Here is a 27,602-nt window from a genome sequence, read left to right on the forward strand (position 1 = left end):
AATAAAGAAATTTACCTAAATTACAAAATAAGCTAAATAAGTGAATAAGCTAAAATTGTCACATCCTAATATAATAAGATGTGATTAACTGGAGATTGTTAATATAGTGAGGCCTTGTTATATTCTCCATAGGGATTAAGGATTGAGGCTGTATTATGAAGAGTTATACTTAGATCTTCTGGGTATTCAAATATAAACTCTTTGTTTTATTTGATAATTTACTTTTTATAAGATTCTGCATTTTGAAATGGCCTATTAACAAGGTTCTAGAATGTTTTTCAGTTTTTCCCCTCTTTTAATAACTTATGTTTTGCATTTGTCTTGTTTTTCTTGAAGAGTATTCTTATTTGGAAGTTATTTAAAAGATTTATTCTTCTAATGCCACAGTGATATCTAAATTTTTATTTCTGTATTTCCAGATTGAATGTGTGATCTGTGTTGTTATCAACTTAGTCATGTGCTCATATCATTTTGTTGGGCTGCATAAACATTTTTTAAAAAGTGACAAAGGACTTTTACACCATCTGCCCTCACAGCCTTTCTGCATGTAAACACCAGATGGCGCCGTAACTATAAGACATAGAAAAGTGAAAGTCCTTTCAATTGCTCTTAAAATCATAGTGAGCTAAATGTGTGCTCTTGCCTTCTTGTCCCTTTTTCCTCATGCTTGTTTCATCACTGAGGATTAAAAAAAAACAAAAAAAACAACCAGCTTATCATGTGGTTAAATGAGAAATTGTAAGCAGAGTTTCTCAGTGGTCCTCAGTAGTAAATGAACATTTCTAAATGAGGCAGTTTGGAAGCTCTGATTATAGAACGTAAGACTTTATGGCATCATTTATTAGTATGGGTTATATGACTTGATTTTTTATTTATTTAACCAATTAGTGAAGTTATTTTATTTGTGTAATCAATTCTCATCTTTATTGAATCTGAAGGAAAGTTTAATAGACATATGTACAAAGAACGAACTATGTTGAACCCCATAGGCTAAGATAGTCTCTAAACATTTAAGCAAAGAACCAGTGACTTCTTTTTTTTTAAAACTCTTTTTTTTTTTAAGATTTTATTTATTTATTCATGACAGACAGAGAGAGAGAGAGAGAGAGAGAGAGAGAGAAGCAGAGGGAGAAGCAGGCTCCCCGCTGAGCAGGGAGCCCGATGCGGGACTCGATCCCAGGACCCTGGGATCATGACCTGAGCCGAAGGCAGACACTTAACCATCTGAGCCACCCAGGCGCCCGAGAACCAGTGACTTCTAAAGTAATAAGTGTCAATGACTGAGATGACTGATGCTCATGTGTAAAATAATTGTGTGTTCATTTTTTAACCTAATAGTCATTTATTTAATTTGTTCTTTCATGCATTCATTCATGTGTTAATTCAGCAAATATTATTGTGCATCCACTATGTCCTAGGCATTGTTCTCGTGATGGGGATACATTTGGGAACAAAAACAATATAAATCCGTGAATGACCTCAGAAGCGTACATTCTAGGGGGTGACATACACAATAACTGTAATAAATAAGTTATATTGCACATTAAGTGATAAATATATTGAAAAATGCAGGTAAAATATCTGGGATCCTATGGTGGTGGTATAACAGGGGTATGTTACTCTTATAATTAGGATAATCATAGTAGGTTTTATTGAGGAGATGACACTTGAGGGGAGAGAAGCAGTCATGCAGATGTATGTGGAAAAATCACGAGGCAGGAGTGTGCAGTTCCTAAGTGACTACAGTTAGCACTGAGTAATGAAATACGGTCAGCAAGAGACCTCCTGTCCGTTCTCTCACCTCTCTCACCTAATAGATTTTTGGAATAGAGGGAGAACAAAACTCTGGAAAAGCACCAACTAGGGGGTTGCTTCAGCATTATAATTTCGTAGTCACTGAGATTTCACAAAGACGTGAGAATTAATAATGGATACTATAATTTGCTTGTGAAGTATAGGATGGCTTGCCATTTGACCAGTTTTTTCCAAGGGAATTTTACAACGAAAGGATTTTTTTTAATAGAGGTAAACTGCTTTTTGAAATGAGTGTGCTTCAAAAATACACAACATGTACAAAAAGTACACATTCTTAATAAATTTAGTACACGTAGGGAAGAGGGAGTTAAAAAATGTTGATTGACCATGCAATGCCAATCACTGCTAACATTTTGATAAATTTACTATGCATATTTTGCAAAATTTGTAATGTATACAGTTGTGTATAATATACAAAATTTTGTATGCCATCTTTTCTTATTTAAAAAAATACATATATTTATTTATTTGTTTTTAAGTAAACTCTCATGACCCTGAGATCAAGAGTCATATGCTCTTCTGACTGAGCCAGCCAGGGGCCCCTGTACCCCCACTTCTTTTTTATATGTTTCTAAATCCCTCTTAAATACCTATACAAAACCTGTGTTTGGAAATTCTCCTGTTTACCTTTTTCTCTCTGACTGACAAGTAATTTCTCTTACTGATGTCACTGTCTTAATATCCTTTGAGTCTCTACTTCTCTGTAATCCCCTGTGTAATCCCTCTGCACTTCTCACCTGTGTTTCTGAGAGCAGCAGTCTCCTAAGCAGTCTCCCTACAGTCTTGCCCATCCTCCAAGTTCTCCTCTACATTGCTAGCAGGAGTCTTTTGTTTAATTTGATGTTTTTCAAATTGTCAGAATTTGATGTTTTACCAAAAAACTTGATGTTTTACAAAAACGGTACATGCTTTAACAAGTGAAACAATGCAAGTATATATAAAGAATATGAAACCTCTTTAAAATACACCTTTGATCATTTTACAGTTCATCTGCTTAAGTCATTCACGTTGCCTTCTCTGCTCCATGCAGATAAATTCTGTTTTAACTGATACAACCGTAGCCCATAATAAGTATGGCATTGATTACTCCACTAGATAATAAGTGGGAAGGGCCTCTGGCAGAACCCTGCTAAGCTCAGTGCTAGGACCTGGTGGGTTGTGGAGACGGAGGGGGAGGGTACCTGAATTAGGCAGGCTACAGTGCTTCTTGTTGCACTCAGCTGCTTCCTTTCAGCCCACAAATATCTGGACCTATCATGGGCAGAATTCAATGACAGCACCTAATTTCTTCTGTTCATCCGTGTCTGAGCCTAGATTAGCTGATTTAGGACCCAAAGAACCTCTCAGAACTCACTGCAATACCTAGATAACTTCCTCTTCCTACCCTCCAATGATGAAAAACAGCAAACAATATAAAACTTCTGAAGATTCAGCCATTCAACAGAAATAAACCTGAAAAATTAGAATATTGTCTATAATCACAGAATTACAAATTGATGGAGCCGGGCTTCATTCATGCTATGGGAAGCAAAGTTAGGTGACCACAGTAGCAGGTCCTGGGGCGGTCTCTGGCTCGGCCTGACTTGCTCTTACACACCAGCCTCACAGCATGTGTCATTGCAAATGAAGCCTCAGCCACATTTCACTTCATGTCAGACTTGAGGGCTCTCTTGAAAGGTCAGAATCATAGAACATCACTAGTCTTCTGTGTTTTATTAGCTCAGAAAGTCTCTTGTACCATTCTATAGCATTTACTACTTAATGAGCATAATATTTTGATTAAAATCTCTGAAATTGTGAAAAGTTGAAAAACCATGGGTTTAAAGAGAAGATGGAGAGTCTGGAACCTGGATTCTAAGAGCTGATGTGAATTTGTTTATGACCCTGGCAAGTCACTCTACTTCTTTGGACTTAGTGGTTAAATGCCTCTTCTATATTAAAAGTAGCTGTAAAATATTGTAATTCTGTTTTTGTATTAAGCTATATATGATCATGTGAACCATACTATAGGGAATTGTAAGAACCCATTTCAGTAAAAAAGTAAAAGTGATTAAAGAGAGTTAAAATAGATGCTGTTCAAAGTTCCTGCTCTGTAATCATGTTAACCTGTTTATTTACCTAGAAAGTGTTCCTTTTACTCTCTTAGCTACAATAGAGATTAACCTATACTCTGATTAAGGTATGAATTATATTATCTGCCCTATGTACTCCCATACTCTTGCTTTAACAATTTATAACCTAATTTTAAAAAAACTAAAATTAGATACTCTGGACAGATAGAGACTTTTCCAGTAGAAAAAGTAAACAACTTTTGCAGTTGTATCAATAGCACTGGAATCAACATAATCCCCAATTTCTTTTTTAGTTGAAGTATAGTTAACATATAATAGTTTCAGGTGTGCAACGTAGTGATTCAACAATTATATATACATTACAAAATGCTCACCCTGGTAGGTGTAGTTACCATCTGTCACCGTACAGTTACTACAATATTATTGACTCATTACTATGCTGTACTTTTCTTTCCCATGACTTATTTTATAGCTGGAATTTTTAACCTCTTTATCCCTTGTACCTATTTCACAATCCTCCCACCCCGTTTCCAGCAGTAAGCCCAAATTTCAAGTTCAACACCCACCATTTTTCATAAATAATACAAGGCACTATTTGTTGATTACTTCTGGAAAAGATTGAGCTGAAGCTTTCCTTTTTTATGGTTGAATCTTCTAATACTTAAAACTGGGATAACTCTGGAGATCCAAGGCTAAAATTTCCTCCCAGGATAATAACAATTCTCTTTGTGTTAGCACATTTGAACCCTTGGAATTTGCCACTTTCTCATTACATACTGTCTGTTTTTCTGTGGAGTTATATGACCTAACTTTGGGCCAAACATTGTGAATTAGATGATTTGCAACAAAAGTAATATAGAGGAGTTTCACTCAGGGAAGAAAACATAATATCTCTGATAGGATCTTACTAGGTGTTATGAACATTTCAATAAAAAAGATTTTTTGACCCAGAGATTTTTGCACCTATGATGGCCTCCCAGGACCCTCTGAAATCACATACACAATCCTGAGTGCATGTGCATTTTTCCTTGGGAGCAGATCCTAACTCTCATCAAATTCCTAAAGGATTTCATGACCAAAAAGGTTAAAAACCATGGCAGTGAGTTTCCATATTAGGAGAAACAATAACCAGGGTTTTATTATTACTTTTCCAATAGAAGATTTTTGTCTCCAACCTTTATATGCCTACTTGAGTCACCTTTTTTCTAGACAGTATTTTAGGAAAACATTAGTTTGCAAATTTCTTTGAGTCATATTCTTTACTATAAGTGCTTAGAAGTTAACTAAGGTTATGAATTATCCTAATAGTGTCATTAGAATTTGAGGAAAATGCACTTATACCAAGTTAGACCTTTAAATAATAAATAGAATCTGGGTCCCTTTTAGATTGCTAGAAACTTATGAGTGTGCAAATATGGACTCCCTATGTCATTTAATCCCTTAGTCCTTAGATACAGTGGTATGTCCTTTAACTTACTATTTTTACCATCTGAAAACTCTACTCACTGTATGTATAGGGCCCATTGGCTTAAGATTTCTCTTCTTGCGGTGGAACCTTACCAAGCTGTCATCTTCATCAACCTTATTTAGTTATGTTGTTGAGTCACCTCAGAACTTCCTTACTGAAGTCTTCCTTTTATCTCTACTGGTATCAACTTCAATCTTAGCAGCTGTATTTCATAGTGAAGCTTCTCAGCTGGTTGACTTCCTAGGTAATTTATGCATAAGGAACCTTCAGAAGTTGCCATCCTTCCCTTCCCCACCCGAACATACTTTATATAAAAACAATACAACAGAGAGAAACCTGTTGGTAGTGTTGTTAGCAAGATGTTTTCTGGGGACCATCTGCATCAGCATCAGCCCAGACCTTTTAAATTTTTGAGGGTGGGGCCAGGAAATGCTTCTGGCTTTTTTCCACAGGTTCTCCAATCATTCTGATGCACAACAAAAGTTGAGAATGACTGGTATAGGGGAAAGCATGGGCTTTGGAGTAAAGACAGGCCTTGGGCAGCTTACTTGCTCTTTCTGAGCTTCCACGTCTGCACTTGTAAATAAGGATTTTAGTATCTGTGTTGTCATGTGAATTTCAAATGATGCATTTAAAGCAGCTAGTGCAGTGCTTTATTAGTGTTCTGTAAATGTAATGATGGATATGAGTGGGTATTGTTGATGATATGTTGTGCCTGGTTGGAGATGGTTTAGGAGAGCAAGTTTTAAAGTGTCTCATCATATGAATTCAGGCTACATGAAGCTTTTGACTACAGAAAATGACATAATTTAGTAGGTGAGAATATGAGCCCAAGTAATCATAGTAATTTTACCAGTAGATTTCCTAATGTTATACCTCTAATGCTTAGTAATTTTTTCTCTTTAAGGTAGTGATTTTAACGAAAAAAATTACCGTTAGTGCCTATTGAGTGTGTAAATAAAATACATACAAAATGTTCAACTAATTAAGAATCCTTTTGTTTTTGTTGCTTAGGTTAGGGTTTTTTTTTTTTTAAGATTTTATTTATTTGAGGTAGAGAAGGAGAGAGAGCATGAGCAGAGACAGAGGGAGAGGGAGAAACAGACTCACTGCTGAGCAGAGAGCGTGACATGGGGCTCGATTCCAGGACCCTGAGATCATGCCCTGAGTTGAAGGCAGACCCTTTAACCGACTGAGCCACCCAGGCACCCCTCTTTTTTTTTTTAAGATTTGATTTTTAAGTAATTTCTACACCTAACATAAAGCTTGAACTCACAACCCCAAGATCAAGAGTCACATGCTCCACAGATTGAGCCAGCCAACTGGGTGCCCCAGGGTGATTCTAGTTGATTTTAAAATATAACAATGAAAATTATATGTGATACATGTGATGTACTACTTTGCTAGAATCTTTCTGTGCTTAAGTCTTGCTTTAAAAGCACTATGTGCAGATATAAATACTAATAGAAAATTACTATTTTACAAATCCATTTGGACATAATTATGCTAGTGAGTAGTAAATAATACTTAATTTTCTCAGATTCCATGATAAACAATTTAGGAACAATTATAAACAAGTGTCAGTAAGGTACTAGATTAAAGGTTATAGCGCAACTTGAGAAAACCAGAAGAAATCACCACCTGATTAGGTGGAGAGTTTATCATTGGTTTTAAATTTATCTTTTTTATAAAGTTCTTTAAACATTTGGAGCTGATATGTGAAACATCTTTTTCTCTAGTAATACTTGATAATTGACAGAGTAGAAAACTCTTCAATTTCTTTATATTTTATAATTTAAAATTTATTTTATAGTGTTAGGATGTATGTATATGTGTATTCCAGTTCTCCCTTAATTCCATTGTGCTTTCAGTTAATAATAGTGCCTCAGTTCTTTAGGAAGTAGAAACTACCACAAAATAATTCTCTCATTTAGGACCACCAAATTTGCTCAGCTCTCTCTGTGTGCTTTTATTCCTGAATGTTGCCTTCTCTACGATTACTTGGAAAAAGTGCTTCAGGTCCTGTCCAAGGCCAGGTTCTCCATTTGTACTACAGATTCCACCCCTTTCTAGTTTTGCATATAATCCCTTCCCTTTCTTATGTCGAGAGTTTGGCTCTCTGGATCATTTGCATTAGCAGGATGTACTCTTCTGTTTCTTAACTTTAAGTATTATGGAATCCTTTGACTCTGCATTCCTCTTCAGCAGTTAATTCCTTTTTATAATCCTCTATTCACACAGCTGGAAAGAATAGAAGAATAGTCTATAGTGGCTGCTATACTTACTCATATCGCATTCTTTCTTCAACATATTCCACTTGTGCTTCTGTCCCTACAATGTATCCTTAAAACTGCTCATGTTGGAGTCAACAAATTATCTCCACATTGCCAAACCCGCTGTCAGTGTGCTGTTCTTATTTACCTCAAGTTGACTTTTTCCTCAACTTTGTTCTTTTAACACTACATTGTAGCACACTTTTTTGGTTTTCCTTCTGCTTCTTTGATGGTTTCTTCTCAATCTCCTTTATGAACTCTTCTGCTTTATTAACTTTTCTACCCCAGGCTCTTTTCTGGCCATCTGTTTTTTTTACATCCACAAACTTTTCAGGTGATTTCATTCTAAATACTTACCTTAAATACTGTTTACTCAAATGATCCAAATCTATAGTTCTAGCCCTTCCCTCTTCCAAGAGCTCCTGGTGATATAGCTAATATCTAGGAAACCTCTACTTAGGCATTTTATAGTAATCTCAGCTTCTCTTGGCCAAAAGAGAATTCTAGATTTCCTTTTCACCCCCAATTCTGAAACCCTTATCTCTTTTTCCCTGATGACATCAGCATCCAATCAGTATCCTGTAGATTCTAGCTCTTAAATCTATCACAAGTTAGTCTAATTTTTTTTTTCATCACTACTTATATAGTAAATAGTTAAGAACTGGTTCTGGAATCTGACTGCCTTGGTTCAAATTCTGATTCTTACAGTTTCTGTGACCTGGGGCAGGTTACTTAACCTTGCTCTACCTCAGTGTTTTGTTGGTAAAAATGTAAAATTATTAGAACAATGGTGAGACGTAGTACATAGTAGAATGGTTTTTCTCAAATATAAATTATATAACATTATTTTCAGGCCCAAATAGTCTTGAGGGCCTTGCATTGATTACATTTGCTGTAAACTTCAGACTTACATGGCTTACAAATCCTTAAAGCTAGCCCCTACTGACCTTTCTTAACTTTATTTCTTACCTCATTACTCTTTTCTTACTATGATACAGGTGTATTGCTTGTTTTTCTTTAAACAGAGTAAATTATATCATCCTCGGAATCTTTGTAACTGTTTGTTTTCTATGCTTGGGATATACCCTCTCTCGTCCTCATCATTCATATCTTCATTTAATACTACCTTTCAGAGAGGCCTTCACTGACCACCCAACCAAAAGAAGCCACTCCAGTCATCTGTGTCTCAACATCTTATTTTAAGTTTCTGCCAAGAACTTAACATTACCTAATATTTATATTTGTGTGTTACCTGCTTTCTCCACTAAAATGTGAATTCCAAATCTCTATACCTGTGTGAGTTCACACTGTATCCCTAGCCCATAGTGTAGTGCTCAGCTTCATGGTAAAGTGATGGAGAAACTTTCAAGAATGTAATTGCCTTTATTTTTTATTTTATTTGTCAAATTTAATGATCTGTAATACAGTGTCCTGAATGGAGCCAAGCTCAGGAAAACAGTGCCTTACTTTCTTCGGCCTTAAACTAGATTCAGCTCCCAGTTACCAACTAGATTCTTCATCGAGTACATAATTGGATTTTCTCAGGATATGTTGACCACTGAGTTAACGGACCTATCTGGGCATAAAAGATTTGATTTTGCTTTAATATAGCACTCTTTGGGGGCACCTGGGTGGCTCAGTCATTAAGGGTCTGCCTTCGGCTCAGGTCATAATCCTGGGTTCCTGGGATCGAGCCCCGCATTGGGCTCTCTGCTCAGTGGGGAGCCTGCTTCTCCCTCTCCCACTCCCCCTGCTTGTGTTCCCTCTCTCGCTGTGTCTCTCTCTGTCAAATAAATAAATAAATAAAATCTTTAAAAAAAAATCTATATAGCACTCTTTGAGTTCTTGTTATATACACTTCTTAACTACTGAAATGCTCTCAAATGAGCCAAAAGGATTGTTTAAGCAGTTGTCACTTACTGACACTCATCTTGTTAAGGCATTGAAAGTTAACAAAAATATATAATAGAACTTGGTACCTGAACAGAAATCTAAAATCACTGATCTCATTTCTGGTAGTTAACCTGTGAGTTTAAAGTTAACTATACTGTTTTTAGTTTAATAAGTGAAGACTTTTTTTGTCAGTGACTTTAGAAGTTTCTGTCGTTCTAGTAGGTAAAAGCTAAAGAGGAAAATCATGACTTAATAGTGATGAAAGGTATGTGAATGGATCTATAAAATGAAAAAAGACACTGAAATGTGGGACATCTTCATTCTAAAGCTGGAAAAATGTCTAAAATAGCTTCTTTATTTTGAGCTACAGCATGGACAACACCAACAACACAGTACCTTACAAGGATTTCTTTTTTTGTATTTTACAGCTAGTCCAAATTTCTCCTTAGTAGTGTTAACATATTCTTTTGTACTGTTCACTATCATTTCAATATTGTTGATGCTTTCTCCTTGTTCCTCTACTAAAAGAGATATCTCAATGAAAAGGTCCCTTAAATCCTTCATTTGGTTCTCCAAATTAACAAGTTCCTTGTGTCTCTGTTCTATCTCTGAGAGTTGTGCTTTAGTGATAGTGATTTCTGTAAGTAAGCTTTCATTAAAAACTTCCCATTTTCCTTGATAAAGCATATCATTTACTTCTTCTTCAAGCATTTCTTTTCCAGCAACTTCAAGTTGACGGAAAATAAATGTCTTGCACTTCTCTTGCTTTGCTGCTATTGTGTCGTTGTATGTAAACATAGTTTGCTGAAATTGGCGGAACATCGCAGCATGCTGAGATTTAAGTATCCTTGTCACCACTGAGGATGGACCATTTTCAGCCCCTGACTTTCTAACTTCTTTTACTAAATCATCCAAACCTCTATTAATGTGTTCTGCTTGGATTTTTATCTCCTTTGTAATGCTAGGCTCTCTCTTAAGTAGACTAAACCTTCTCATTGAAGCCACCAGACTTCTCTGTTGTTGCCCAAATTTTTGAACATCATCTGTCAAATTGTTAATACTGTCCTGTAATTTTTGGATCTCATGTAGGTGTCTCTCAGCTACAGGCTCTTTTTCATAAATAACAGCTTGCTGCAAAGACACCCCTTGTTCTTCTGCTTCTGTAGTCGACACATGCCTGTCTCTAGAAAGTTCTATTTCCTTTGTTCGTTGCTTTAATTCTTGAAGTCGGTCTTTCATCTTCCCTTTCCTCTTAAGAAGCAAAAATGATTGTGTTGAACAAATAAAAGTTTGGCATTTTCTGTCAGTAGCAATTGGTTTCACAGAGCTGTGTGTGTCTTCCAGGAAAAATCCTCCTAGTTTTCTGAAAAGAGGTTGAAAAATTAGAAAAATCATTAAGAATTTCCTCATAAACATAAACTGAATAGGAAAAGTAATATAAAATAATTTATAAGTTACTGTGCATCTTGTGGGCCTATTATGAGTCCTGTTCAGTTGAGTGAAGTAGCTGAGAGAGCAGTGATAAAGATACAGTTATCCCCCGGATAAATACTTCAGTGTCATGATACTGTCACATAGTAGATTTTTGTGCATATAGAGGATATATCTTTAAATGGAAGATTTGGCCATATCTTCAAGTTTTAGAAGTAAAAGGGCACTCTGAAAATGCCCTTACTACTAAAGATACTGTTCCCAGTTAATTTGACCTATGTCATCTTAAACTCATTTTGCTAAATATGCATAATTCAGTTAAAAACAGGATAGTGACAGGGCAGATTCCATTTGAGCAGTTGAAATAATATAGATAATATTGAATTTATTTTAAAAATTCTGAGGCTTCTGGATGGATTAACATTATTTGACATAGTTTTGTGTTTTTTTTATCCATTACATACATATGAAAACATATTCCTGGTAGCATTCCTTTGCAAAGATATCCAGACTTAGAACAAAATTTATGTCTATTCATTTTAAGTGCTATTTTTTTCAAACATGAGGGTATATATATAAAGTCTTGTTTGGTGGTGCTGATAATATTGACATCATATCCTGTGTTGGTCATTATCCACAGGATTAACTTTGGTGTACATAATTTATAAATAGTGATTTGAGTAAGTGAAAATGCAAACTGTTGCAGCCACTTTTGGGAAAACAGTATGGAGGTTCCTCAAAAAGTTAAAAATAGAGCTACCCTAGGACCCAGCAATTGCACTACTAGGTATTTACCCAAAGAATACAAAAGTACTAATTCAAAGGGATAGATGGACCCCAGTGTTTATAGCAGCAGTGTCTACTTCCAAATTATGGAAACAGCCAAAGTGTCCATTGACTGATAAATGGGTAAGGAAGAGGTGGTATGTATATACAATGGAATGTTACTCAGCTATAAAAAAAAAAAATGAGATCTTGCCATTTGCAATGACATGGATGGAGCTAGAGTGTATTATAGAGTGTATTATACTAAGCAAAATAAATAGAAAGACAAGTACTGTATGATTTCACTCATGTGGAATTTAAGAAACAAAACAAATGAGTAAAGGGGGGGAAAAGAGAGAGAGAGAGAGGGAGAGGCAAACCAAGCAATGGACTCTTAACTATAGAGAAGAAACTGATGGTGGCTAGAGGGGAGGTGGGTGGGGGATGGTTAAATAGGTGGTGGGGATGAAGGAGTGCACTTGCTATGAGAACTGGGTGTTGTATGGAAGTGTTGAATCACTATACTGTACACCTGAATCTAACTTAACTGCATGTTAACTAACAGGAATTTAAATGAAAACTTAAAAAATATATTGAAAAAGGCAATCTATGTTCATAAAATATTTTCACAGTACATCTTGATTTTAGAAAAGCATTTAACAATACCTTTCATGATATTTTTGCAATTAAGAAGCTGTTGGGGAGTTACAAATAATGCATTGAACCACACATAATATCAGTATAAGCCAGAGAAAAATCAACCAGTATTACTAATGTTACGTTGTTATGCTATGGGATTTAGTATTTGATATGCTTATGCAAATATTTTGTTGATTTGGATGTTGTCACAGAAGGCATACTTATCAAATACGTTGATGGCACAGAATTTGGAGAGAGCTTCAGAATGTTGAAGTACAGAGTTGGGATTCAAAGATTAAAATAGCATAGAACACTATACTAAAAGTAACAAAATTATGTTTAACCAGGACAGGTGTAAAATATTACAGGTAGTTGTTTAGAAAACACCTTTATATCTCTAAAATGGAAGATCCTGTGTTCATAGCAGTGCTTATGAAAATTATTGGAGATTTCTATCAGAATAATGCTTTCATGAATAGTAGTGTCATGTCTAGATTGACTAAGAAAATGACTCTAGGCTAGATGACTCTAGGCTAGTCAAAGCAAATAGAAGGACTGTGTTAAGTTGTGATGTTTTGAGATAAAAATTCATAAATTGGGAATTTCTAAACTGTCATGGAAGGATAAGATTGGAAGACCATAGTACAGAGAGAATCATTGAAAGGAATGGAAATACTTGTCCTGCAAAAGAGATGTAGGTGATATCTACACCTGTTTTCTGAAATGTGTAGGTCTGTATATATAAGCAGGATTAGACTTATTTGGCATTAATCCAAAAGATTAATCCCTGTAAGTTAACTAATCAATTTCTGCATTTTTCTTATAGGGAAATTGAAAATCAGGAAAGTTAAATATCTTACCCAGAGCTTGTTAGTGGTAGTACTGGTTAAATAATGCCAGATTTCCTGGCTGCTAGACAGTGCTTTTCCCAGTGTAAGATATATAACATAAATTTCCCGGAATATATGTATTACATAAAGCTGGGATCATCTATATGCTCTTTTGTATTCAGTATTTTATTAAATATCTTATGATTATGGGGCGCCTGGGTGGCTCAGTCGTTAAGTGTCTGCCTTCAGCTCGGGTCATGATCCCAGGGTCCTGGGATCGAGTCCCACATCAGGCTCCCTGCTCCTTGGGAGCCTGCTTCTCCCTCTCCCTCTGCCTCTCTCTCCCCCTGTCTCTCATGAATAAATAAATGAATAAAAATTTAAGAAAAATCTTTTGATTATGTTGGTATCGATATTTAAAAACACTCAAAAACATTGGGAAGTGATTATAGAAACTTTTTCTTAGGGGGCAACTTTGTGAAAGCAGAATTACCAACCATAATTTACTATATACCTCTGATAAAAACTAACCATCTTTCCAGTGTAGAGGGAGGTTGATGCTAAAGTCAGTTAGCTTAATGATTTACCTTGAATAGCTCCCTACTCTTTGTTTGGTTTAGTATTATATATTACTTCCTTATTTATATGCTCTCTCTGGCATTACCTTATTGATGCTGAAAATAAATTCCTCCCCAAAGTGTTTAAGATGTCATGTTACTTTTGATATAGCCATAAACTTTTTCCTTTTTTAAATTGGCTTTTTAAATATGATTTTTATTTTACTCAAATTAACACATATAGGCAGTTTAAGGAGTCAAATCACTTCAAGGCGTGTAAAGATAAAACTGCTGATATCTGCCTGCCCCAGCACACCTCATTTCCAGTTCCCCATTCCCAAATGCAGTAATTTTCAACTCCTTAGCTGTATGTTCCTCTTAAACTCTCTGTTTCTAAGTAATTTGCCTATGTAGGTGTTTTTGCTTTTTCAGTTTTAGATATTATATTGAATCTCTGCTAAGAAAGATGTGGATTTAACTTTCTCTTAAACCCTGAGCCTTCCCTCAATTTTTCCCTCTCAATGTAGTTATATCATAATTTTTGGTTAGTCACTATTCTGTGTTTATATTATTATAACTACACATTTTTCTAGTTCAAATATTATGTATGCCAGAGTCACATAGGTACTGTGGTCGTGTTTCCTTTCTCACATAATTTTTTCCATTATTTCTAGGCCTTTTCAGTGGATAGAGCTAGGAAATGTGTATTTTCACTTTAAGAAAGTTTTTCATTGAAATATTTGCACATATACAGAAAATGCCCAAAATAAAAATGTATGGTTTGGTGAAATTTCACACGTCCATGTAACCACCACACAGATCAAGAACATGTAACTTTTAAAATTTCTCTTGAAGATACTAATTACCTAAATTTTTCAATTGCCTCATTTTGTGCATGTGCATTACTATTTCAATCTAAAACTCTTCAACTGAACTGAAGGTATCCTCTCAATATATTCAAATACAGTAGGTATTCTTTTTCTTTTATTTCCTTTTATTATTGTTATCTTTTGAGGCTTCTTCCCTGGAACCCTCTAGTATGACCTGATTTACCACACAGCAGTTGTGTTTAGATATTTTTCTCCTCTCTTGTGTGTTATCTCTTCCTGATTCCTAGTTCCTCATCTCTTGGTTTATCCCCTTGATTTGGGGGCATACCCATAGTTTTTTTTTTCAAAACACAAATGTAGTGATAACTTGTATTTCTGAAAGTGTTTTTATTCTATCCTTAACACCTGAATGGTATATTTTCTGCAGATATAATTCTTTTTTTTTAAGATTTTATTTATTTATTTGAGAGAGAGAGAATGAGAGAGAGAGAGAGCACATGAGAGGGGGGAGGGTCAGAGGGAGAAGCAGACTCCCCACCGAGCAGGGAGCCCGATGTGGGACTCGATCCCAGGACTCCAGGATCATGACCTGAGCCGAAGGCAGTCGCTTAACCAACTGAGCCACCCAGGCGCCCTGTAGATATAATTCTTATTTGGAAATTATAGTCCCATAGAATTTTGAAAACCTTGCTGCATTTTTATCTAACATCCTTTGTTGCCCTTAAGAAATCTGCTGTCAAATTCCGGGTATTTTATCTAGGATCTTTTATTTTCTTTCTTCCTTTCATGAAAGCCTTGGCATTTTCTTTTAATTCCTGGTGTTCAGAAATTTCACAATAACATGACCTGGAGTACATCTTTTTGCATTAATTTGCTGGAAATTTAGTGGCTTTTTTTTTTTAATTTAATTTATTTATTTGAGAGAGAGAGAGAATGAGAGATAGAAAGCACGAGAGGGAAGAGAGTCAGAGGGAGAAGCAGACTCCCCACTGAGCAGGGAGCCCGATGTGGGACTTGATCCCGGGACTCCAGGATCATGACCTGAGCCGAAGGCAGTCGCTTAACCAACTGAGCCACCCAGGCGCCCTGCAGATATAATTCTTATTTGGAAATTATAGTCCCATAGAATTTTGAAAACCTTGCTGCATTTTTATCTAACATCCTTTGTTGCCCTTAAGAAATCTGCTGTCAAATTCCGGGTATTTTATCTAGGGTCTTTTATTTTCTTTCTTCCTGTCATGAAAACCTTGGCATTTTCTTTTTATTCCTGGTGTTCAGAAATTTCACAATAACATGACCTGGAGTACATCTTTTTGCATTAATTTGCTGGAAATTTAGTGGCTCTTTTCAAGCTAGAAATTCATGTATTTAGGATTTTGGGGGGAGGGTCCTAATTTTTTAAAAACATCATCTCTTCCATTTTCTTTGTATTCTTTTCTTTGGAATTCCCCTTATATGGATGTTGACTTTCTTAGCTATTCCTCTTTCTTAGTGTCTGAAAGGTAAAGTGACTTGCCAGAGGCCACACTACTAAAAAGTAGCAGAGCCTAATGTCAGATATAAGCTTACCTGATTGCAGATCTGTTCTTTTTCCCCATTCCATAGTGAATAGAGGTAGATTATCCTAGTGAAATATACTACAAATAAAGTTGATCTGTATCAAATATTGTGTTATTAGTATAAATACTATAATAAATTAGTATAAATTACTATAAATACTAAAAAATGTTCTTGTAGGAAGTAATACAGCCATATTGGTGCTAAAATAATTATATTGTTTGCAGCTTTATTATAACCTTTAATATAATTAGGCCCAATTAAGCACTTTACAGTTTAGAAGAGGAAAAAGAATTGGTTCTGATCTCATATACCTATGTTACAGAAAGTCTCTTAAGAAATTTTGAATCCTATCCTTGGTACCATGTACAGATGAGGATTCTTATATTTTGTTTTGGCTTGTAGTAATAGGCTGAAATAAGATAGATAGAAGTGAGCTATACTTCATTTCTATATATGTACACTGATTTCTGTTTTCTACTAACCTGTTAGTATTAATTCTTACAGCTACAATGTCTATACTTTGCGAGACATAGCTATGCTGTTTTTGCACTTAAAAAAAAACGAAATAAAACTGACTTGTGTTCTTGATAATATGTGGGGAAAAAAGCAGTGACAGTATTAGAGGCTCAGATGAGAAATGGAAGGGGGGGACCCAAAACAAAACCAATTCTGATTTTTTTTATTCATGATAATTAAGTCCTATTTAATGCTTCTCTGTATGGCTAAGTAGCTTTTGGTAATGTTTAAATTTCACAGTTCTCAAGAACTACAATGTCCCCAACTTTGTCCTTGGTTGCATGGTTTAGAAGAAATCCTGAAAACAACCTCCTCTAATATTTTTATGGCTGGATAGATCTTTTTTTTTAACTAGAAATAAATGATCAATGCCATCAAAAGCCTTTTTCTCAAGCATCATAGTTTGAAAAAATTGTTAAGGAATAGGATATTTCAAATTGATATTGTAACACAGTGTGCCTTTGCAAAGTGCTCTTGGGAAGGTAAATTTTACTGTCACCAATTTTGGAAACCAACATATTTGACTCTTGCCCTTGTAAAGGTTGTCTTTCTTACTTCAAATATAATGATGCAGTTTTAAATTTTGTCTTTTTTTTAAGATTATATCAAACACTTCTATATGTTTGTATAAGAGGGAGGAATATCTGTATATCTTGAGTGAAAGTCATAGGTGATTATCTTTACAGAGTTAACTAATTCAGAATGTTCCTTAAATCCTTGTTAGTCTCTCCAAAAAGTGACTTAATGTAGGTACTCAGTGCACTTACATGTTATATATAAATTGCATTTTCTAGTAGTTGCATGCTCATAACTACATGCATAACTATTTCCAGTTTAACTGCTTAATCTTACAGCTTCATAAAATGGAATATTAGGCAAAGTGAGATATCTAAGCACATTAGAATTTGAAAGTTGAAGAGATAGAGTTCATGAAGCCATAAAGTATAATAGCTTAGCTGCATGAAATTGATGAGACCATCATTGTATGTTATCTTTTCTGTACGTTAAATTTATTTTTCTTAGTGTTGGAAAAGTTCTATCCAAATATGAACCATCTTTCAGCCTTTTTAGCTTACTGTATTGCTATACGGTTTTGAATTGTACTATTTATAACTGACTTATCTTTGAGCTTAAACATGGTATTTGCAAAAAGAAAGTTAGAAGACTAATTTATAAATATTGTAATCAACTTTGACAGTTTGTTCTAGGAAATAGAAAAGTAAACCTTGTATGACTCAAAAGTTTGTCCACCCTATTACAAACAGGGGACATTCCCAGAAACAGAAATATGAATAAAAATTACCTAATGCTTTAAGAAATATCCTCTGGGATAGATAGTGACAGATTTATAGTTTTTTTTTTCAGTAAGATATTTCTTTCTATAGTTCCTATTAAATACAATATTTTAATAAATGTAACCAGTTTTTATACAACATAAAATGGAGTATTCTCTTGCTTTTATGAATGCAGACAACTTGCAGTATTTTCCTAGTTCAAGGTGAAAGCAGCTGTTACTGGAAAATTCACCTCCTTGGCTACTTAAATATGGAAAACTAAAAAAATATATATTTATAGGTAAATTGCATATATTCTCTCAAAGCTTAAATTATCTGATACTTTTTGTAATGCAGTCTTTCAGTGCTTTTTTCATTCTACCTATTTGTTGTAAATAAGTTGTTTAGTTAACTTGCTTAATGTAACAAGACCATTTTTGTTTAAATATTTAAGAACTGTATAATTTTGAACTCTCACTTATCTGATTAAGCTGTATGTACATGACATGATTTTTATATTAAATTTGAAACTACATAGCCATGGAGATAATATGTTGTAAGTATATCATAGCCAATTTTCAAGTCCACCCTTAGTACATTTTTAAAAGTCATTATTATTTTGATTGAAAATGAGTTACTTAAGTTCTAACATTGTAGGAATTACAAAGTAACTTTGAAGAAATATCAAAAAATAAAATAAGTTTGGTTAAGCTTCTTTATATTGGTTAAGTTTGAAAGTATTAGACCTACCTATATTATGTGTTGCATTTAAATAATGCTGACTTAATTTTTTTAAGTGTCAAATCAATATATTTATATTGAATTTTATAATTTAAGTACTTCTAATATACTAAAACATTAAAACTGAGTATTTTGATATTTTTATTGTAGTCCTTTTATAACAAAATTATTTTCTAATTTCTTCCTGTTTAAAACAACAATGAAGAAATCAAGACCTTATAGAAAATTACCTTAACTTAAAAAAAAAAACATACATGTGTGTCAAATTTAGGCATAAGCTTCTTTTCACAGTTAAATGTAAAAGTGTTCTCTAAAGCAAGCACAGTATGACTAATTTATAGTCTGTCTACAAAAGAAAGAATTTTATTTATTTTTAGAGGATCTGACTTTCGCCTGTTTCCAAAATAAGAAGTTATATTTTAAAGGAATTAAAAGAAAAAATTTGATTTTTATTACAGTGCCTTATTTCTAAGAGCTCTAAACCCAAATCTTATTCAGTATATTAGCAGTGTAAATCTGCTATATTTATATAGCCTGGTCCAAATCTGAGCAAACCAGTAACTTTATTTATTGAGTTATTTTTAAATGTGACACATTTCAATTTATGGATGTCTTGCATTGAAAGGTACCAAAAAAAAAAAAAAAGTAGTTTATTTACCTTTGTCTTGTTCTTTTTGTTGCTTTCCACCTTCGGTGTTGGAGTCCTGCCCTTAAGAGAAAACAGTATCATCTATAACGTTTCAATCAAATTATTTAAGCCTGTGTCTTATGGTTCACAGGCTAATTTCTGTATGGGTTTCATATAGTTAACGTAATTGAAAGTCGAATAATGAACTCAAATAAGTTAGACATAAAGTTGTCCTTTTGCTGTTAGTATCAAAGGAGAAGAACAAATTGCTTACTTCACACCTGGAGAATCCGGTTTTGCCTGTTAGCCGCCCATTCTTTAGATTAAAGGAAGATCATTTTCATTGGAGCTAGCTGGTAACAGGAAGTCCTTGTTAAACTGCCTACATTGAGTATTTGGCACAGTCTCTGTAATCCCAATTCTGTATTATATATAAAATACATTACAAAAAAGTTGATTTGTATTTAAACAGAGGTTACTTTGTTTTCTTTAGGTATCAAAACTTGCTAAATATACAGAATTTAGAATAAATAGGAATGGAAACAAGCTTGGTGTAAAGGCTTTTTAGAGTCCATTTACTTTAAAATGAATTCTATTTTATTTTAGGCTTAACTCATGAAATCATCGAATTTCAGAACTACAACAGCCAGAAAAGAGCTTGTCTTTGAACCTTCCACCCCTTTCTTTTTTACTTATATCTGTCTGCTATTTTCTTTTTTAATTTTTTTTAAAGATTTTATTTATTTATTTGAGAGAGAGAGAATGAGAGATCGCACGAGAGGGAAGAGGGTCAGAGGGAGAAGCAGAGTCCCTGCTGAGCAGGGAGCCCGATGCGGGACTCGATCCCAGGACTCCAGGATCATGACCTGAGCTGAAGGCAGTCACTTAACCAACTGAGCCACCCAGGCGCCCCATGCTATTTTCATTTTAAAATAAGTTACTTACATAGTTTCGGTGTAGAAAAACTAAAGTTGTGGAGCAATCTGTGATACTGTTTATAACATCAGTATAAAATTCAAAATTAATTTTTACCGGAGTGAATATTTATAAGAAATTTTAGAAATGAAATTTCTCTAAAACTACTAAATATCCTTACCTTTCCTTTTTTGCTGCCTGAGTTGTTATGATTTGAGGGTAAGAGGAGGGATATTACTATAATATCTATCAAAATTTGCGTTTATTCTTTGATTTAGTAGTCCTAGTTCCTGGAATCTGTTCCAAAATAAGAAATAACTCCTTCACACACTCTTCACAGCACTCTTTGTGAAAACATCACTGGAAACAACCCAAAAGTCCTTCAGTGTAGGCTTCATTGAATAAATGAAACATCCGTATAATGATCATTTTGCTTATTAATAAAGAATATAGTAATAAAAAAGATTTCTTTGTACTGCTCCAGGGTAATTTTAGGATTTACTATTTTTTTAAAAAGCATGATGGTGCACAGGAGTGTACATAGTATACTAACTAGCTCTAGTGGAAGAAATGGAGGGTAGAGATACACACACGCAAATACCCTCCCCATCACCAGTCAATAGCAATGAATTTCCATAGTCCCCAAATTGTGTGCTTTAAAATACCATTTTCCCCATGTACATGTTTGTATTTTCCAAAAGGAACAGTGGGAGGATGAACTAAAAACTAATGAAAATAGTTACCTATAGGAGAATGGAAGGAATAGAGAAGAAAAGGGACAGAGATGGAAAATCGTTCTGATTGTACCTTGTTTTTATAGTTTTGAATTTGGAACCATATAAATGTTTTAAAAATTCAGTCTTAAAAGAATAAAACTATCTCTAAAAGGCAAAAGAAGCCTGAAACAAATGAACCCGGGTACATATCTAGGTGGTGGGATAGCCACACAGAGAAGGATTATTCCAAGTAATTTAAAAACTGAGTATTTTGACCCATGCGTCTTTTGTGGGATGTATATTACAGACAAAAATATTCACAAAGAGATCTTTTGATCTGCATTTAGTAGGATTTTTAGTAATAATATTGGTATTGTTATGTTGAAACTTATATATGTTGTAGGATAAAGAAATAGTTAATATATTAGGAACTAGTTTTCAGGCATAAGAAAAAAAGAGATACAAATTAAGCTAAGTAAAATGTAAGTAATATTTGATTTAAAATGGAAAGATCAATATGAGCTCATGATTTTTTTTTCTTTCTTACGAAACGACATTTTTCCTAGCTTTATTCACTGAGAGGGTCTAGAAGTAATGGCATTAATAGCAAGAAATGCCCATAGTCCCCAGGTTGTGATCTTTAAAGTACCATTTCCTTCCTTACTGAAAGGAATCAGGGCTCCTTAGAGAAATTGATGCTTCCAGGTCTGGGACATTGTTTTTTTTTTGTTTTGTTTTGTTTTGTTTTCTTTTTTTTTTTAAATGAGAAATCAAAGAAGCTACCAAAGCCTATTTGAGTTGTACCAAAAGAACACAGGAGCTAGTTCAAAGGGGATTCCCACTGACCAAAAATGGGTAACTTTGAGCCTCAAAAATAACAATGACTATAATAAATTGAAACACATCAAATACATTTTTAAAATCCATGAGTTCATAATGATATCCCCCCACAAACCAAAGAAAGCAATTTGGAGGTTGATAGGGCACCAATTCATTCTTATGAAAACTAAGAAATGAAGGCAAAAATCAAACATTTATGTTGACTTTCATCTGAATTGTATTTTAAGAGTTACCAAGGAGTTGATGAAAGCTTACTTTTTTTTTAAAGCAAAATCCAGCTAGTAAATTCAGACATTCAGAGTAAATTCTAGTTCTAATTCATAGAACTAGAAAAATCATGATTTTTAAGCTCTTATAAAATAATGAAATTAAGCAAAGGTCATTAATGGCTGTTAAAATCATTCGATGAAAAAAAGGTTAGTGGGGCACTTTATTTTGGATGAATCAAGCTGACTCCAGCCAAATCCACTGATCCATTTTAAAATCACTAAATGTTCTATAACTAGATACTCTCTGCCTTCTCAGTATCAGCACCATCTGTGAAATATGCTTGTCAAGATTTCAACTTGAAACTCATCCAGCCTGTACATCTAACTGCAGATGTCACATCTACAGATGTGCATCTAACTATAGATATAGGAAATACTGGGTATGCATGTTAAAATGACCTTATAAGGAAGATAGTCGAATCCTAAACACAGGAAATTCTATAAAATTCTATAGAAATTCTATAGATATGGGACTTGTTTTGTTTTCAAATAAATGTCATGGAAGGAAACGAGGTGGTAGTGGTGGTATTGCAGGGGTGTAAGTGTTGGGACTAGGGACAATGTTAAAAAGATTTAAATGAATACGTTGTAATGTGTATCTTGTTTGGATCTGAATTTGGACATAACAAAAAAGATTGAAAAATGTTAGTTTTTTTAGGTGTGATAGTGGTGTTATGGTAATGTTTTTTTAATTTTTTAATTTTTGGGTGAAGTAACATAACTGGGCAGGGAAAGTAGAGGATATGTAGATGAGCAAGAGTGGCATAATGTTGATAATTTTTAAAGGTAGGTGATAAGGTTTCATTAGATTTATTATTCTACATATTTAGTAAATAATATATATTTGCCTCTGAAATGTCTATCAAACCCTGACCAAGACAGTGTTTTATTAAACTTTTGATCTCTGCCATCTGATAGGCAAACAGTAATTTATAGTAATTTTTGTAGTAATTCCTATTTTTTAATTAATTATTTATTTATTTTAAAGATTTTATTTATTTGTTTGACAGAGAGAGCGAGAGCAAGCAGGGGGAGTGGAAGAGGGAGAAGCGGGCTTCCCGCCGAGCAGGGAGCCTGATGCGGGGCTTGATCCCAGGACCCTGGGATCGTGACCTGAGCCGAAGGCAGATGCTTAATGACTGAGTCCAGGCACCCCAATTCCTATTTTTTTAATAACTTATTTTGGTTTTTCATTTTGTTTTTCCCCAGTTTGTTCCTAACTGATCAGCATGGTTTTTATGCCCAATGCTGTGCCAAGTAAATTAAAAGTGACCCTACCTTTCCAGTAAGTTGTACATTTATGTGGACACATTCACACACTGAGAATACAGATGAGCTCAAATATTACAGGCTCAGTATGACTATCTGGGTGTTTAAAACATGATACAGTTTGTATTTTAGGAAGATAAGGACATAACATGAAAGTTGGAATTGATGGCTGAGAGCAGTGGAAGTCCATTTCTTTTTCTCTTTGTAGCATTTTTTGTTGTTGGCCTATTGCCCTATTGCTTGTGTTCTTGACTCTTCTGTTTAGTTGATTTGTGCTTTTTATAGGCCAATTCTTACCAACTTATTTTAGCAGTAATAAATCAAGAAAAAATGATGAAATAGATACTAAAATTCTTTTTAAAAAAAGATCTTATTTATTTGAGAGAGAGAGAGAGAGCATGAGCGGGGAAAGGGGCAGAGGAAGAGGTAGAAGCAGACTCCGCTGAGTAGGGAGCCTGACGCAGGGCTCAATCCCAGGAATCCTGGATCATGACCTGAGCTGAAGACAGACACTTAACTGACTGAGCCACCCAGGCACCCCAACACTACAATACTCTTTTGAACCAGTGTGTTCTGTTATCAGTATGCTTAATTAAATCTTTGGAATAAGAACATGATCACAATATTTCTAAGTGGCTTTATGATTATTTGCTATAAAACTACTTCATTTATATCTCTCTAGGTTGGCAAATAAACAAGACAAGGAAGGGGCTTTAGGAGAAGCTGATGTGATTGAATGCCTGTCTCTGGAAAAATTGGTCAATGAGCACAAGTGCCTATGTCAAATAGTAAGTTTTTGGTGTTTTTTTGCCCTATGAGATATGTTCATCATAACTTAGTTTTTATAGAGGTGATAGGCAATTAAGTGGTAGATACCTAACAAAATAATTTATTAGTGTCTTAAATAATTTTTTTTACCCAAGAATTCACATTCTCACTCTTCTATTGATATTATTTAATACTGTAACATATGTTTTCTGTTTAGTTGTTACTTCCATAAACTTTCATGATTTCAAAGGCTTTAGATTTGCTTTTAAGGTATTGCTGTTAGGACCTGTAAGTTATACAAACATGTCACGCTGTAAATTTTGTAGAATGGTAAAGTATACATACAAATTTAATGATAGGGGAGGTTATAATGAGTTTTGAAAAATTGTATCAGGAGAGTTATCCTACAATCTTAAGAAAGGTGGACAAATAATTTATTCTGGTTTCAGAAGATGACCATTAGGCTGTCAATCTTAAAAGATGTTTACTACTATAAATTCCCTGGTATATAAGGAGTTAAAACTTTCTGCTGTTTTTAATAAGTAGGGGTATTTTTCTTCTGGCAATATAATTTTGTCTTCCATTGGGTTTGTTTAAAATTATAACTGGCACTGTCGACTTCTTATGTCATAATGTGTCTCATAGCTTACAGATATAATCCATAAAATATTTTGACATATGTACTAATGTTAGTTTAGTGATCATTGCAGAGTTGTCTTTTATAAGCTAAATAAGCAGATGCTTCATATCTCATATCGTATAATGAGTTAGTTTTGATTTGCCAGTAATTATAGTTAATGATTTATGAACAGATTTTTATGGAGAACTTTTAATTTTAATCTTTAAGTCAAATAAATTGCTGTTTTCAGGAACCTTGTTCAGCAGTCTTGGGATATGGAAAGAAAATTGACAAGTCCATTAAAAAAGGCCTTTATTGGCTGCTACATATCATTGCAAAAGACTTTGATGCCTTAAATGAACGCATCCAAAGGGACACAACAGAACAGCGTGCTCTTGAAGAACAAGAGAGACGAGAAAGGGCTGAACGAGTGCGAAAATTACGAGAAGAGAGGCAAGTAGATTTATTTGTACCACAGCACTTGCAAAGTCAAGAACGCCACAGCTTTAGGAATAACTTTATAGTTTTGTCTATTCAGTTTCCTCTTGCTGTATGAAGACAGTAGATAAAGTTTTTATTTCTCTGGATTTTTCTATATACAAGTTTGGGTGATAGGGTTCTAATTTTCCTAGTGGTGTTATAATAAGTAAATTTATTCCTTAGTTATTTATTATTTCCCAGTATTTGAAGATTTTTATCTCTTCTTATGGGTAACATTGGTATAGTGGTTCTCAGTCCATGGGGTGATTTTGCTTCTCAGGACATTTGGCAATGTTTAGAGATATTTTTACTTGTCACATGGGGGTAACTGGAGAGCTACTGGCATCTAGTGGGTAGAGGCCAGGGATGCTGCTAAATATCTTGTGATACACAGGACCATGTCCCACACAAAGAATTATTGGGCTCAATATTTCAATAGATTGAGAACCCCTTCTTTTTATTTTAGTCTAAGCAAAGATAGAAGGTAAGTTGTTAGTGGATCTGTCAACTGAAGCAAAATCTGAATTTGTCAGAAAGTAAATTAAATTTCAATATCTCAGTATTTTAAAATATGTTTTTAAAATTATTTAAAAAATATGGTGTTTGAAAGCAAACATTTAAATGGAATTTAGCAAACTGAATTAAAAAAAAAGGATTAGGGGCGCCTGGGTGGCTCAGTTGGTTAAACGGCTGCCTTCAGCTCAGGTCGTGATCCCAGGGTCCTGGGATCGAGTTACACAACAGCCTCCCTGCTCGGCGGAGAGTCTGCTTCTCCCTCTGCCTCTGCCTGCCTCTCTGCTTACTTGTGCTCTCTCTCTCTCTATCTCTGTCAAATAAATAAAATCTTAAAAAAAAAGATTATATAAATTCTATCACAGAATCATAATAATTTTAATGTGCAAGAAAGTACACAGATTTGATTAGAAGTTGAGTTTAATACTTAATACCATGATTCAGCTTTCTTTCTCCACTGAATTGTTATGTGGTAGGGGAGGGGAGAAATGAAAAGATTTACTTATTTATATAATATATGTGTATATATATATATATATATTTGTGTGTGTGTGTATGTATATATATATATATGTATTTTTTTTTTTTAGAGGTGGGGGTAGGGAGGGGCAGAGGGAAAGGGGGAGAGAGAATCTTAAGCATGCTCCACACCCAGCAAAGAGCCCAATGTGGGGCTGGATCGCACAACCCTGAGATTATGACCTGAGATGAAATCAAGAGTCGGATGCTTAACCAACTGAGCCACCCAGGTGCCCAAAATGAAAAGTTTTTTGTTTTTTTTTTTAAGAGAGGGAGAGTGCAAGCGTGTACACACAAACACACACACATACATCCCCCCCACACACACACACACAGGTAGGGGAGGGGCAGAGAAGGAAAAAGAGAATCTTAAGCAGGCTCTGTGCTCAGCACGGAGCCCAGTGAGATGTGGAGCTCAGTCTGTGGACCGCGAGATCATGACCTGAGCTGAAATCAAGAGTCAGACACTTAACTGACTAGGCCACCCAGGCCCCTAAAATGAAAAGATTTTTAAGTGAGTTCCCCTGTAAGATACAAAGTTGTCTTCCATGTATCTAAGTAATATTGGCCTTCAATGTGCTTTTAACATAGTTGTAGTCTGGTAGGCAAGAACCCATTAACTACCCTTGGTGATGCCTTTGTGAGATGCTTCCTTACACTGCTGAGGAAATCCTCTGATTACTGGTATCTTTCATTTAATTCAGAGATAGGACGTAAAGAAATATTTCTAGAGATAACTCTCCATCCCCCAGTGCTCAGTAATATGAGCAGATTATTCATCTAGGTCTTTCTTGATACCAGTGTGAGATTTTAGTGAATGTGAGTATCTTTGGTTTTCTCTATCCTAGTTGTATCATATTTCCATGATATAAAGCTCAGTACAACCAGTAATTCATGGGAGTATACCTTTTATTTTCTGAAGACTCTTTTGCTTTTCCTCCACTAAGAAAGCAAACAAAAATAACCAAAAAAATTGAGTTGGATAAAAGAAGTCTAATGTTAGTCATTTTTTTTTCAAGTTTTTAACCTTTTCCATAAAGATATTCTAGATCATGTTATGGCAGGCCTTTCTGTTATCCATTCCCCTTTCCTCCTTTCTTCTAGCCATGTGACTTGTGGTCTGAGCCCTCTCCTGTTGAGCAAAGAGACTCTGTAATTAAAAGTGAATTGGCATTTAGAGATGAGTTATTAAAAAACAACAACAAAGTTTTTATTTGATTAAATCCAATTGAATAGGTTCAGATATTTTTGAAAAACAGTAAAACATGCTGTTGTTGATAACCTGAAAATAATTATGTCAGTACTAGATTACCTGACATTGCTTAGTAGTAAATGAATAACATTAAGAGCAATTACTATCTTGTAGGTATGTTCATTTACACAGTGCTTTTACATACAAAGT

The 27,602-nt window shown here is 34.5% G+C and overlaps 2 protein-coding genes across 3 annotated transcripts in view; one reads left to right on the forward strand and one right to left on the reverse strand.

Annotated features, from left to right (window-relative positions):
• ARL13B (ARF like GTPase 13B) overlaps nucleotides 1-27,602 on the forward strand; it is a 68,104-nt gene that overhangs the window by 22,235 nt on the left and 18,267 nt on the right. For both annotated transcript variants that reach the window (XM_028113795.2, XM_088024251.1), the window contains exons 4-5: nucleotides 23,984-24,089; nucleotides 24,939-25,141. In XM_028113795.2, the coding sequence (XP_027969596.1) occupies nucleotides 23,984-24,089; nucleotides 24,939-25,141 (309 nt within the window). The remainder of the gene's footprint in view (nucleotides 1-23,983; nucleotides 24,090-24,938; nucleotides 25,142-27,602) is intronic.
• On the reverse strand, nucleotides 9,876-10,760 carry STX19 (syntaxin 19). Its single transcript, XM_028113818.1, has one exon. The coding sequence runs from the start codon at nucleotides 10,758-10,760 to the stop codon at nucleotides 9,876-9,878; it is 885 nt and encodes a 294-aa protein (XP_027969619.1).

The sequence above is a fragment of the Eumetopias jubatus genome, unplaced genomic scaffold (assembly GCF_037043125.1).
Source record: "Eumetopias jubatus isolate StellerSeaLion01/CBP00866 unplaced genomic scaffold, mEumJub1_p1.0 scaffold_1, whole genome shotgun sequence".
Classification (NCBI taxonomy): Eukaryota; Metazoa; Chordata; class Mammalia; order Carnivora; family Otariidae; genus Eumetopias; species Eumetopias jubatus.